The following is a 13,690-nucleotide window of genomic DNA, read 5'->3' as shown; positions in this document are numbered from 1 at the left end:
ACCCAGGAAGCATGAACAGGAGCAATAAGAAATCTCTGCTCACCTCAAGTCCTGTCCCATCCTCCACCTTTGTCAGGCTCTCTGCCCTACAGCCCCTCACTGGGCAGCCACTTGCTTGGCAGGGTGTCTACTTACCCCAGGGCTTATTATGGCAGAGTTTAACTTTTCTTCTTAGAATTGTTGGTCTTTGCATTCAGACTGGCAGTGATGCCTGCACAGGGTCAGGGCTGTGGGCAGAGGAGATGCTCTCCTTGCTTTGGGCTGCCTGGAGAGCCATGTGCAGGGCTGTGTGCCCAGGGAGGGGCTGTGCAATGGGGGAAATTACCTTTTTATTTATTTTTGAAATGCATTAGCAGAAAGTCAGCAGAATGGCATGGCTGTATGCCTGGCCAAACCTCTGCCCCTGAACCTGATGCTGGCTGGAGAGGCCAGAGGAAAGCATTTGAAAAGCAGAGGTGAATGGTGCTGAGCCATGGTGGTGGCCCAGCTGCTCATGGGCTTGCTCCAGCCTTCCCAGTGTGCTCCCGTGGGGCAATGGGCCGGTGCTGAGCGGAGGATGCTGCCGGGGGGAGTTCATGCTCACCTGGAGCATGGCCTTTTGATCCTCCGGGTGCAAATCCTTCCTATCATCTTCCTTCCCAGCATCTTCCTGGAGCTGGGCTCTGGGGCAGAAAGTGCTGCCTCCCACCTCCTCTCACTCCGTGCGGATGGGAGGCGTTCCTTCCCTCTGGACCAGGAGAGGAGCAAAAGGCTTCAGCAGAGTGGGCTGGCTTCAGAAAAGTCATCCTCTCCTGCTGAAGGGAAGATGTCTTCGGGTCCGTCGGACCCACCCCTAGCCGCCCCTCTCCCCGGCCGGATCCCCCCTCCCCCCGGGTCGCCCCTCTCCCCGGCCGGACCTCTGCCTCCCGCGGGTGGCGGTGCAGGGGCGAGGGGCGGCTCAGGGGCGGGGGGCATTTCACAGCCGCCCCCCCAGTCCCTCGCCCGCCCGCCCCGCCGGCGCATCTCCGCGGCACCGGCGCCTTCCCGGGGTGCGTCCCGCGGCAGTATCGGGCCCCCGGCGGGGCCAGCCCGGGCCGTGCCCCGCAGCCGGGTGCTGAGCCCGGGTGTGCGGGGAGCGGGCGCTGGGCGGTTCACAGCCCGCTGCGGCTGCGGTGCTGCTTTTCTCTTCCTCCTCCGCCTCCTCCCGCTCTTACTCCTCCGCCTCCCCCTCCCCCTCCTCGCTACTTTGGCTTTTGGCTCCCCCCGGGAGGACAAACCCGGTGCTGGTACGCGCCGGGGCAGGGCGGGGGTCCCGGGGGTCCCTGTCTTGCGAGGCTGCCCCCCGCTGCGGTGGGTCCCTCGGGGCGGGCCGGGTGTGTCCCGCGTTGTCCCCCCGTGCCCCAGCGAGGGGGGAGTCCGCGGGGTCCGTCCGGAGCGTCCCCCGCCCCCTGGGCGGGAGCCTGGATAGCTCAGCTGGGAGAGCATCAGACTTTTAATCTGAGGGTCCAGGGTTCAAGCCCCTGTTCAGGCGAAGGCGTTATCCTTTAGGAGCCCGTCAGCCAGAGCCTGCTCCTCCCAGATGCCCCAAGCCACCCTCCCCAGGAGCCGGGGTCCTGCTGGCTTCTAGTTTTGCTGCGTGCCAGGACCAGAGGCGGTGGGCACACACTGGACCACAGGAGGTTCCCCCTGAACATCAGGAGATACTTTCACTGGGAGGGGAACAGAGCACTGGCACAGTTTGCCCAGGAAGGCTGTGGAGTCTCCACCCTTGGAGATGCTCAAAAGCCGCCTGGACACAGCCCTGGGCAACCAGCTCTGGGTGGCCCTGCCTGAGCAGGGGCTGGACCAGATGACCTCCAGAGGTCCTGGCCAACCTCAGCCATCCTGTAATTCTGTTGTCTGCCATCCCAAACCCACTCCAACCAAAGCAGAGCCCTGCATCGTTTTAAGGATGGTTCATGTGAGAACAGAGGCAGCAGCAACCCATGGGGCCACCACACTGCTTCTGCACATGTGCACATACACTTCAGGTTATTTTTGCGAAATAGTCTTTTAACAGAAAATTGAGTGATTTTGGATGAAAGCTATCCCCTCTGGGATTCTGACGTTTTCCAACCTGAACATCCATCAGCTACTCAAGCACAGTACGTTATTCTTCAGATAAGCTTAATGGCCTTATAGCCCAAACTGACTTTCTGGGGGAAAAAAAGTGATGGAGAAATTATGTATTTCCTTGTGTTTCTGCTTTTCAGCTGTGTAAAAGTGGGACAGGTACTGCTGCTGATAAAGGTCAACTTCTCTAGATGTTTGTCTTCTTTCTGTATTATCTTTAGAGGGGAAAATGAGTTTTGAGCTTGTTCTTAGTAAAGAAAGATGTGTTTTCAGTAAAAGAGTAAATGAAGATCGGAGGGTCATGAAGTTGTGCAAGCAGTGCCCTGTAAACTGCAGATCCTTAAGGTAAATGTGTCACGAGAATTTTGCTCTCCATTTCGTGATACAGAGAAGGTACGTAAGAAAAATAGTTTATCTGGTGCAATGAAAAATCCTCCCTCTCCCCCTGCCAAGCACAAGCCCTGCAGATACCAGCCAGCCCGGGTGGCAGTAGCCCCCCCGCTACTTTCAGGTGCCCCCCCAGTGGTGGGTCAGCTAGGACTCGCTGCCTGGGTAAAGTCTCCTTCACCAGCTGAGCCCCGAGTGCCACCCGTGTGCTACCTTGGGCAGCTCGTTGTCATTTCTTCTTTGAAAGCTGTTGTCCAGCGTGAGTTCTGCACAGCCGTCAGGAGAGGGCACCCGGACCAAGCGAACGGGTGTCTCCGCGGTCTGAAGGGTCCTGAAGAGCCAAGGCAACAGTTTCACAGGCTCCCTCAAACTGAAGCCCCTCCTGGTGCACCCCAGAGATCTCCACCTGCCTCTGGCTCCCCGACCCACAGTGTGTCAGGGTCACCCCTAAGCTCGGGGGGGGGGGCTTCGCCTCTATTGTGAAAGCATCCCTGGAGGTGCTGCAGCCACAATCCTGCTCCCCAGGAGCTGGGCATTCTGGTAGCATGGCTGCCATCGGGTTGATCCTCCTTCTTCAGGTGATGGCTATGGCCAACCCTTCCCAGCCTGGAGGGCGGGGGCAGGGAGCTGAGCCATCTCCTCTCGCTCTGCAGAGCAGCCACAGCATCTCCTGGTCCCCTTTTTCTGCAAACCGTAGAGGAAGCGTGAGGGAAAGGTGGAAAGGTGGGTGGTTTATTCTCAGTTCTCAGGCTTTGCCTGGAAAATGGAGAAGCTGAAGTGCTTTCCCCCAAGTGTCACTAACGCCCCACAGGACAGACCCTGTGCAATGACTACAGGTTGGGAAATCATTGTAGGCATGAGTCTGGCCACACTCAGGAGCAGAGAGCCCACCCGAGCTTGTGGCCCCCTCTGAGGGCACGGGGTCTTTGCAAACCACCCTCCTCCTCACAGCCGACTCCCTCGCGCCTTCAGCCCAGCCTTGTGCACCGGGTGGCTGCCAAAAGTGTTGCTGTGACTCGGATTCGAACCGAGGTTGCTGCGGCCACAACGCAGAGTACTGACCACTATACGATCACAGCAGGAGCCCTGCCACACGCTGGGACCACAGATAGGAGAGCACCTGCACTGGCCCCTTCCCTGGCACCGGGCACCCAGCCTGGCCCAGAGGAAAATAACCCCCCACACACACACTAATTTATTAAGGCAGCTACAAACAGACTTGGATGCTGCTGCTCAGAACCTCAGTCACCTCGAACGAGGCTGTAAATGGTGCAAAATGCTGATAATGCCAGGCTGGTACCCAGGGATCGAGGCTACTGCAAAGGACAGCGCTGTCAAGGGGATATCGTGCCACGGGGCATCATACTATAATGCAGCAAATTTAGAGTTATAATAGATTCAGCTAAGTCTAAGTTATATGAGGTGAGTAATTAATTTCTTAGCATCATAAGTGTGTGATGCAACAGAATTGCTGCAATTTGGTTTAAAAAACAACAAATGGTAGCAGGATCTCCATGGGGAGCTGAGTGATGTGGGAAGGAGCTGGACAGGGAGGTCCCGGTAATGTGGGGTGTCCTCAGGGCACCCTTATCCTTCTCTGTGCCTGCTTCACCCAAGTGTAAGCATGGAGCTTGAGACAGCAGTACCCAGGACTGAGCATTTCAGGTGGGTTGTGCTGATGCTTTACCCCAGGGCAAAGTCCCGTTTCCCACCCCCACAGCCATTTTTTAGCTGGGAAGTGTCCCCCCTCCTGCCCACCCATGCCCCAGGTCATGCTGGCACGGCGGTGCCTCTTCTAGGCTGCCCAGAACATGGTGACGAGGTGCATGGCTGCAGACTTCCAAGACAAGGGCATCTTGTGCGCGGCCATCCATCCCGGCTGGGTGAAGACCGACATGGGGACGGAGAAGGTACTGGGCTGTGCAGGGGAGGGTCAGCAGGACTCCTGCTGTGCCCCCAGCTCTCAGAGAGGGCAGGGGCACTCGGGGCAGGGGATGTTGTGTCATGCTGTGATGCCAGGACCATCTCCTGGGGCAGAGCAGGCAGGGAGCGGGCAGCACGTGCCAAGTGCCAAGCACACGGGATAGCCAGCCCCGTTGGCACCCTCAGCACGGACAGCAGGGGGGTGGCAGGGGGGGAAAATGCCCCCACAAGCAGCGTGGGTGCTGCTCCCCGGGCCATGCACCCTCCTGCCTGCCCAGGGCCGGCTGCTTTCCGTGCCGCTCGCAGCCTGCAGCAGTGACACTGGCCCTGTCCTCCCCTGCAGGCACCCCTGATGGTGGAGCGCAGCATGCGGGGCATCCTGGCCGTGCTGGCCAGCCTCTCGCAGGACACCTCCGGAGCCTTCCTCGACTGGGCAGGGAGCAGCCTGCCCTGGTGACGGGCGCGCAGGCGGCACCTCTTGCCCGCACCTCAGCCCCCCACTCGCCCCTTGGCACGGGCCTCTGCTCGCCCCCAGCTGCCCCGGGCTGCCAGGGAGCGGGAAGGGCATGGGAAGCAGCTTCGCTCCCCTTGGCCGGCCCACGCGCGGCCCTGCGGCCCCCTGTACCCCCCACCTCTGTAAACACCGGGAGCTGATGCCTCTGCTCTGTCTCTGCACCCCCAGCCCCAAATGCCTGGGCTGAGCCCAGCGCATGGTCCCTGCACGCTGCCCAAGTGTGTCCGACCGTCTGTCCCACCGCGGCCGAGCATCCCCCAGCTGAGGGGAGAGGGCAGCTGGTCCCTGTGCCCCCCAGCCCCTCGGGCACCTCGGGCTGAGCACCCGGGCGTGCCCCGCAGCTGGGCAGGGGGAGAGCCAGCCCTGTGCATCAGGACATCCCGCCTTTCTCCTCTAGGGAGAGGGGCTCTGTCCTGGCTCCAGTGCCTCCCGGCGGGCACGTCTCCGGGGGTCGGTGACGGTGTCACTGGACACACAGGCTGCGACTCGTGGGGACACCAGTGACAGCTGCGGGTCAAGTGGGCAGCTGGGGCACCGACACAGCCCGCGGTGAGGAGGGGGTGCTCGGGCAGGGGCCTGGCAGCGCACAGCATAGCCGGGGGTCTCAGGCAGGGCTTTATTGAGGATGCAGGGCAGGCGGGAGCAGCGGCCAGGGCCCCACTGCCAGGAGTCTGGCCGGCACCTCACCAGGGCAGGACCTTCCCTTCCCAGTCCAGGAAGGTGCCGGTGTCCTTCTCGGAGAGGGAGGAGAGCACCTTCAGCATCCCTCGCACGCTGGCATCCACCGTCAAGGGGGCCTGCGGGGCGGAGGGGGAGAGGCAGCCCCTGCTGGGGCTGGCCAAGGGCTGCCCTGCAGCAGCCGGGGCCAGGGGCAGGAGCCGCTCGGAGCACCGGGAGAGCCGAGGGGATGGGGGCCACAGGCACCCAGGACCAGGGCAGGGGACGGGGCAGGCAGGGGCTCAGGGCAGCGGCTCCCTCCCACGGGAAAACCGTCCCAGGGGCTCCGATGGACCCGCCGAGGTGAAACTCCTACCACGTTTCCGACGGAGTCCCCCATGTCAGTTTGCACCCAGCCAGGGTGGAGAGCAGCGCAGAGGACACCGTGCGCCCGGTACCCCAGGGACTGGCACTTGGTCAGCATGTTCAGAGCAGCCTGTGGGGAGACAGGGCAGGGTCGTCGGTGGGAAGGGTCGGCTGGCTGCAAGGGGACACGTGCAGACCCTACTGAGGGCCAGGCACAAGAATGTGCCATGAGAGGGACCCAGTGACTGATGGGACCTCAGCGACAGTGCAGAGAGGTGCAGGAACTGGGAGAGGAAACATTTGAAGGTTTGTGGAGTTGTTTGCTAAGAAGGTGAGACCCTTATTCAGTACAGCACATACCTTGCTGCAGCGGTACGAGACAGCTTGTATCTGATCCCATAAATAGACTTCCTTAATGGAGCCCCCATAGCTGGATATATTGATGATGGCTGCCTTGCTGCAGCTCAGCCCTGAGCCCGGGCTCCCTTGGGCAGCCTTCTTCAGCAAGGGCAGGAACGCCTGCGAGGAGAGAGGAGAGAGGGGCACACGTGGAGGGGCACAGGGGAGGACCAGCTCCTTCCACAGTGGGCAACATTGGCACCAGCACCGGAGCATCCTCCCTCCTCTTCCCCCTGCCCCAGCCTGCCAGGCTCCAGCTCCTGAGCTCCAGCCCACTGCTCCACGAGCCTCTCACTGACCGAGAGCCCATCAGGCACCAGAGCGGAGGCAGGACCCCCTCCCACCCACCCTTCGTGCCCCCTGGGACAGCCCAGCTCAGGTGAGGGTCTCACCTGGCCCAGCAGCAGGGGCCCAACCGTGTTGGTGGTGTAAATCTGGGTCATGTTCTCTGGCGTCTCGTCATCAAGTGTGTTATTTATCACCATCCCAGCGTTGTTGATGAGGAGGTTCAGCCCCGAGCCCCCCACGTGCTCCCCAACTCTGGCTGCAGCTGCCTTGATGCTGGTGGGGTCGGTGACTTCTGCAGAGCCGATGCAGGGGAGGTCAGCACCCACGTCCCCGTGGTGGTCTGGGATCCCCTGTGTGTCCCCCAGGACAGCAGCACCAGGTGTCTCCAAAGGCAGCGACCTATCAGTGTGGCTCCCTTATGGCACTGGGCTCCCAGGGTGTGCACAGCACCAGGGCGCTTGCCGGCACTGCACGGGACTGTGGTGCCAGGTGGAGAGGGGAACCGGGGCGAGGGACACCCACCTCGGGGCACCTACCGAGCGGGATGATGACCAGGTTGGCGTGATTGGAGGCCACATTCTGTAAGTCCTGAGAGAGAGGGCACCGTGTGGGTACGGAGAGGCAGGAGGGGCTGCGCCGAGGCTCAGCCTTTCCCAGACAAAGCCTGTGTCACTCCAGCTCTGTCCCTGCACCCAGCACCCTGCTCCAGCTGTCCTGCTCCCGACGGATGGGGCTCCATGCCTCCCACACTTGCTACATGCCACTGTCCCCTCTGCACATCCCATGCACAGCTGGTCCCACCACTGTCCCAACCCGGCCGCCCTGTGCTGCAGGTGCCCAGCTGCAGCCCAAGCCCTTTGCAGACCCCCTCCCGGCTCTGCCCTGCCGCCCTGGCACCCAGCGCCCCCCCCAGCACAGCCCACTGCCACCCAGCCCAGCCTCACCTGCGCTCGCTGCCCCTTGGGGTCTCGGCAAGTCGCAAAGACCCACTTGGGTGGGTTTTGCATCCCCAGGAAATGCCGGACAAGCCCCAGGCCGATCCCCCGGTTGGCCCCCGTCACCAGAACGGAGTGGATGCAAAGCTCTCCCATATGGCTTCTCCTCCCTCTACTTCAGCTTGTGTTGTTTGCTCAGTTCCTTAATGCTTCTTTATAGCGTGCTCCACGGCCACCCCACCCACGCAGGGCTTGCACAAACCTTTGGCTCCAGGCACAACCCCTCCAGCTCTTCAAACTCTCTATGACAGGGATCCTGGATGGGATCCAGCCTCATTACCAAAGGGCAAAAATCACTTGGCATTATCAGGCGAACTCAAATGACCTTGGGAAACCTGGGCCTGTAATCGAGGAGAGGCTGTTGTGGGTGGGAAAGGAGGGAGCAGTATGTGAGAGGGGCGTGGGATGCTCCGTGGCTCATAGCTTCATGAGCGTCCTGCGGGCTAGACAGACTTTCCATATCATACCAGGCTGCGCCTCAGAGAACTCGAGCAGATGTTCTCTGCCTTACTCTGGCCTCTTCCAAGCCAATGCCCATTCACTGGATGTCCCATGAATGACCCATGGAGCGGTGCCCACCCAGCATTGTCTACTGGCAGAAGTGGACCCTGCACTAGTTGCACATCACCACACTGCTGCTCAAGCGCTCCATCCCTTGGGGTGCAGCACTAAGTTGAGCAGTCCCTCTGCCTGGAGCCCCAGAGGACTCAGGTGGCCAGGATGTTCCCCTGCAAAGAGAAATGCCTCGCTCAAAGCCCCATTCTCCACCTCACCCATACACGTGGGGCACTGACAGTTCTGCGCTATCACCAGTAAAGCCCAGTGATGTGCAATACCTCAAGTGATGTGTTACAGATTTGCAGGGCTGGGGCTGGTGTGTGTGCATATCATCTGTTCCTGTTCCCCTGCAAGTGAAGACACACACCCAGAAACCTCTTGCCAACCCCTTGCTTTCATGTGCTGAGTCCCAGAGCCATTGCACGAGCTTCTGGGCAGCAACGGAGACACTGACACTGCTGATGGGTCACTTTCTCCCCCAGAATGTCTTGGCAGTAGCGTCAAACAGAGCCGCTGCTTCCCAGCTGCAGTGCCAGGGGAACCCGCGTGTTCCAGCTGCAGCTGCTTTCCTCCTCCCCACTCCTGCTCATTTTCTGGGGCTCAGCTGGCAGACACTGTGAGGCAGGCATGTCCTCCCTACAGACCTGGGTCCATCCTGCCCAGCGCATCCTCCCCAAACCCAGTAGGGGGGATGCAGCTTGGGGCGGCGGTAAGGATGCCCATTTTATGGTCCAGTTATGCCATCCCCTCATTCCTACACTTGCTTCTGACTTGGTCCTGCTCTGAGACTGCAGCATTCTCATATTGCCACTGCATTCACCTTCCCCCCACAAAAAAAACCCTACTTGAAGTATGGATGTGCCGAAGTTCAGTCCCAGGGAGCCCTCTGCACCTCAGGCCAGTTGCATGGTCACCACAGTGCCACCAAACCAGGCAGTTCTGCCCTGCCTCAGTCACCTCCCCATCTAATGTTTGGGTAGCTGTCTCAAGGGTTCAGTCACACAGAATCACAGCATGGTCGGGGCTGGAAGGGACCCCTGGAGCCCCCCCAGCCCAGCCCCTGCTGAAGCAGCTCTCCCAGAGCGGGCTGCACAGAGCTGCATCCAGGCAGGTTTGAATGCCTCCAGAGAAGCAGAGCCCACAGCCTCTCTGGGCAGCCTGTGCCAGGGCTCCGTCACCCTCAAGGTAAAGTTCTTCTTCCTCATATTCAGAAGGAACTTCTTGTGTTGCCGTTTGTGCCCGCTGCCCCTCGTCCTGTCGCTGGGTGCCACTGAAAAGAGCCTGGCCCCGTCCTCCTGACACTGGCCCTTGAGATATTTGCAGGCATTGATGAGGTCCCCTCTCAGCCTTCCCTTCCCCAGGCTGAACAGCCCCAGCTCTCTCAGCCTTTCCTCATCAGGGAGATTCTCCTGTCCCCTCATCATCTTTGTAGCCTCCCCTGCCCCCCTCCAGCAGTTCCCCATCTCTGCTGAACTGGGGAGCCCAGCACTGGACCCAGCACTCCAGACGCAGCCTCCCCAGGGCAGAGCGGGGCGGGAGGATCCCCTCCCTCGGCCTGCTGGCCACGCTCCTCCTCATGCACCCCAGGATCCCGTTGGCCCCGAGGTCACCCTGCTGGCCCACGGGCAACTTGCTGTCCCCCAGCACACTCCCGGGTCCTTCTCCGCAGAGCTGCCTCCCAGCAGGTCAGCCCCAGCTGGTACTGGTGCGTGGGGCTGGCCCAGGCTCTGAATGCCTCTAGGCACAACGGAGGGGAGGATGCTGCCACCAGCCCCACCCAAGGTAGGGATGGAGCACCCCCTGTGCTTCTTCCATCTGATGCAGCATGGCCCAGCTGCATGAGGGATCACGCCTCCCACCCCCACCTGCCCTCACCAGGCTCTCCGCCAGGCCACAACTCGGGTGGCCACAGCACCCATTGATCCAGCACCAGACAGGTGAGTAGTTTTTATCAAATTAGCACAGACCACATCTAGATCTGGACATCATGCCTTCGAGAAATATTCACATCAACAGCAATCAGTTCTTTCCCAGATATGCTAAAAATGAACTGAACGCATATAAAGCATGTTCCTTTTCCAAAAGGCATATTTACAAGCAGCAGTGATTTAAGGACATATTTTGCAAGTAGAGACATGCCACAAACCACAGGGGAAGGCTTCTCTGATTTGTTTTTGCTAGGTCTTAACACAGAAGTTTGCAATTTCTGTGGTGATGGTGCTGAAATATTATCACCACGCATCTGTTAGAGAGAGCTGAATTTTGTTCATCCCATCACAACACTTTGGTGTGAGATACTAAATCCTTTGATACACCTGTTCCACCAGCTGAATCTGGCTGCACGTCTCCCTCCAGTGTAATTCCCCCTGTGCCCCAGCACGTGCAATACCCCACACTGCATGTACCCCCTGCACGCGGAGAGCCGCAGCCCTCCTCTGCTGCCATAGCAAGCAAACTCTGTCTGCAGATGTTCAATTGCCTTCACATCTGTCGTGGTTTAACCCCGGCCAGCAACCAAGCACCACACAGCCAGTTGCTCACTTCCCCTCACTCAGAGGGACGGAGAGGAGAGTCGGAAAGGAATGTAAAAGTCAAGGGTTGAGATAAGAACAATTTAATAATTTTAAAAGAATAAAGATGTAAGAACAATAATAATAACAGTAGCAAAATGGAAAGGTGGGGAAAAAGGGTAAAGCAAAAGCCGCGCACAGCAAGCAAAGCAAAGCAAGGAATCCATTCCCCGCTCCCCACAGGCAGGCAGGTGCTCGGCCATCCCCAGGGAATCAGGGCTCCATCACGCGTGACAGTTACTGGGGAAGACAAACACCATAATGCCAGGTGTCCCCCCCTTCCTTCTTCCCCCAGTTTATACACTCAGCATGATGCCATATGGTATGGAATACCTCTTTGGCTAGCTTGGGTCACCTGTCGTGGGAGGGCTGTTCCCTCCCAATTTCCCATCCCCCCCCAGCCCTCTGGCTGGCAGGACCCAAGGAACTGAAAAGTCCTTGATTTAGTATAAACATCACCCAGCAACAACTAAAAGCATCAGTGTCCTATCAACATTGTTCTCACATCAGAGCCAAAACACAGCACTGTACTAGCTACTAAGAAGAAAATTAACTCTATCCCAGCTGAAACCAGGATAACATCCTTGGAGCAAAATTTACCGATCTGTTTTACTCAGTGTAGACCCTGAGATAAAGCCCAGAGCACGTGACAGAAATGCACACAAACACGCCATGTTTCTGGTTCAGTGAATGAGAAATAGTCATTGTCAACAGGTGATAGCCAACGCTTCCTCCTCTGCATCCTGGCGTAAATGTTCCCTGCCAACATATTTGTTTAGTTCCCCTGCCATTATTAAGACTTTGCCTACAGGTACAATACCAGCACGTTAAGCACATTTCATTCACTTGGGTAACCTCACAGCAACCAAGACTTTTTTTTACCCTTCTGCTGCCCGTAGCTTTTCTTGCATGGCAAGGCACCTTTCTGTGATCCCCCTGGTACCTTCTGCACCAGCACCTCATGAACTGCTCTTGCTTGATGGCCACCCAGTGCTGTGCTGTCCAGCTTCCAGGTGAAATACTCCTCTGCAGGAACACGACAGCCATCGGGTCCTTCCCTCCTGCACAGCTGCAGCTGGCGTTTGGGAGCTGATCACAGACCTGCCCTCCTGCCCCTTCCTCAGCCTGCCAAGTCCCAGTCTCTCCCTGAGCTCTACGCATTTAATTTTTTCCCAGTTTTCCCTCCTGAGGCCAATCAAACCTCCTGCTTTGCTGATTCTCCACGTTGGGCTGAGACACTTCTTTTGCCTGGTGAGTTCCTACCCCTTAGCAGCGGTGCAGAGCTCTGGGTCTTCCAGCTCCTGCCTCCGACTGATGTCCCCCTGCGGACCCTGATGGTTGTCCCCACCTCAGCACAACTCCTGGATTGCAGTGCTGGCTTTCAGGCTCTGATAGGTCATTTCAACAGCCTTTTCTACATTTTTACTTTTTAATGACCACAGCTATACTTGCTCATATATGCCATTTGAGTGAGAGTTCTGCTCCTCCAAACAGACCTCTATGGTTTTCTTCTTCTAGGCAGAGGATGAGGCCATCACCCACGGTCTGTTAGAAACCTCCACAGTGCCTCAGAACCTGACAGCATCAGAAACAAAAGAATAACTTTTTACACCTCCTATTTTTGCTGTGTCATCGCATTTTTGCAGCTTTCCACTGTTTTGGAGTCAGAACCTGGTAAGACGGACTTTGCCCTGGGGTCTCATGCTGTGCTGCTGGCACGAAGTGCTGCTTCCCGAGGGTCCAAGCCCAGCTGCCAGCCTTGCCCGGCTTACAGCCAGCCGTGCTGCTGCCATCCCCGGCCGCTGGAAGGGACCTCGGGCCAGCTCCCAGCAGGGGCTCAGATGCTGCTTCTGCTCTGAAACGTTATTGCATGGCCCAAAACTTGGGCTGCGCACTAAGGTCCTTCTGCAAGCTCCCCTCCTGCAACCCCTCAGGCAGCTGCTTTTCCCAGTTGGGGGCTTTCCATCTCATCCCACTGGGAAGGCTGAGCACCAGTTTGCCAGTTTTCCCAGTTCCTCCACTACCAAGTGGCTGAAAACTGAGGCATGCTCACGCTTACCTGGGTGTCTCCATGAAGGGCCATGACAGTGCTGCTTACAGCAGTACGCAAGAATGGGCTCCTCTTTCCAACCCCGGGGAGCAGGGGGCAACACGATTACCTTTAGTACATTTAATGCAAGTAAGAACAAACTCACTACTATTTAACAAGCCTATTTGCTCCACAGTGCATTCAGGGCTGTTCCAGCCATGTTATCACATGTTAATCATTTGCTGAAGAATCAATAGAGAGTGAGGAATGAATCAAGGAGCAGGGTAAGACCTACCCAGCCCTGAAATTGTTTGGAGCTGAGCAGGTCGTACACCCAACTGACTTGGGTTTTTTTCCAGCTGAAGAGGATTAGTGACATCTCATTGCAAAGGGATCTCACAGGTGACAGCCTGCAAAGGGCAGGGGTCCAAGTAAGGTTTCTCACGGCCCCTTTCCATAGCTTTGCCATTTTCCCAGCAGACCAGTGCAGGTTACAGCTGCGTCCTTGTATCAGAGCCGGCCTGGAGCCCAGGAGCACAGACTGCTGGCAGCAGGGAAAGCAGATGCAAAGCCTGCAGGGCCCTGGCAGGGCAAATGGTGAGAAGAATCCAAGGCAGAGGCAGGTTTCCAAACAGCCTCTGCCCAGTGCAGAGAACAGCTACAGGAACCACTGGGTCTCTTAAGATCCAGATGAACCTGTGGGGAACTGTACGCCACTTGTGGCTACCTCAGGCAGGGAGTAAAGACGTTCCTCCTTTTCCAAGCTTCTGGTGGGTTCTCAGCAGTGAGACTTGTTCATCCATAGGGTACATTCCTGCACCACATCCTATTTCTGTGGGATGCGTCAGGGCAGGACGTTACTTGTAAGGCTCAGGTGGCTGTACCAGGGGCTGCTGCATGGAGAGGGCTCTCG

The 13,690-nt window shown here is 58.2% G+C and overlaps 1 protein-coding gene and 2 non-coding genes across 8 annotated transcripts; 1 reads left to right on the top strand and 2 right to left on the bottom strand.

Moving 5' to 3' along the window:
• The first annotated feature begins 1,437 nt into the window (after window positions 1-1,437).
• On the top strand, window positions 1,438-1,510 carry TRNAK-UUU. Its single transcript has one exon. It is a non-coding gene; the product is annotated as a tRNA-Lys (tRNA).
• Window positions 1,511-3,485: 1,975 nt separating this feature from the next.
• TRNAH-GUG lies at window positions 3,486-3,557 on the bottom strand. The gene has a single exon. It is a non-coding gene; the product is annotated as a tRNA-His (tRNA).
• Window positions 3,558-5,517: 1,960 nt separating this feature from the next.
• On the bottom strand, window positions 5,518-12,976 carry LOC121097892 (C-factor-like). 6 transcript variants are annotated; one of them, XM_040615305.1, is made up of 8 exons: window positions 12,808-12,975; window positions 12,245-12,323; window positions 7,823-7,978; window positions 7,162-7,213; window positions 6,730-6,917; window positions 6,299-6,457; window positions 5,949-6,068; window positions 5,518-5,712 (listed from the first exon to the last, which is right to left on the bottom strand). In XM_040615305.1, exons 3-8 carry the CDS (start codon window positions 7,922-7,924, stop codon window positions 5,599-5,601), a joined length of 735 nt encoding a protein of 244 aa, XP_040471239.1. In that variant the 5' UTR covers window positions 7,925-7,978; window positions 12,245-12,323; window positions 12,808-12,975; the 3' UTR covers window positions 5,518-5,598. The 6 variants fall into 6 exon arrangements, with proteins under 6 accessions (XP_040471239.1, XP_040471236.1, XP_040471240.1 ...); XM_040615302.1 differs by having other exon boundaries at window positions 7,823-7,961; XM_040615306.1 differs by lacking the exon at window positions 12,245-12,323.
• Window positions 12,977-13,690: the final 714 nt, after the last annotated feature.

Source organism: Falco naumanni, chromosome 15, assembly GCF_017639655.2.
Source record: "Falco naumanni isolate bFalNau1 chromosome 15, bFalNau1.pat, whole genome shotgun sequence".
Lineage (NCBI taxonomy): Eukaryota > Metazoa > Chordata > Aves > Falconiformes > Falconidae > Falco > Falco naumanni.
This window is presented reverse-complemented; position numbering and strand designations above follow the sequence as displayed.

Bases quoted from the DNA above. Each gene is read 5' to 3' on its own strand.
- LOC121097892 (XM_040615301.1), bottom strand. From the start codon at position 7,716: ATGGGAGAGCTTTGCATCCACTCCGTTCTGGTGACGGGGGCCAACCGG. The intron at 7,214-7,569 runs GTGAGGCTGGGC...CCTCTCTCTCAG, and splicing joins CCAAGGGGCAGCGAGCGCAG to GACTTACAGAATGTGGCCTC. The intron at 6,458-6,729 runs GTGAGACCCTCA...CTCTCCTCGCAG, and splicing joins GGCCCCTGCTGCTGGGCCAG to GCGTTCCTGCCCTTGCTGAA.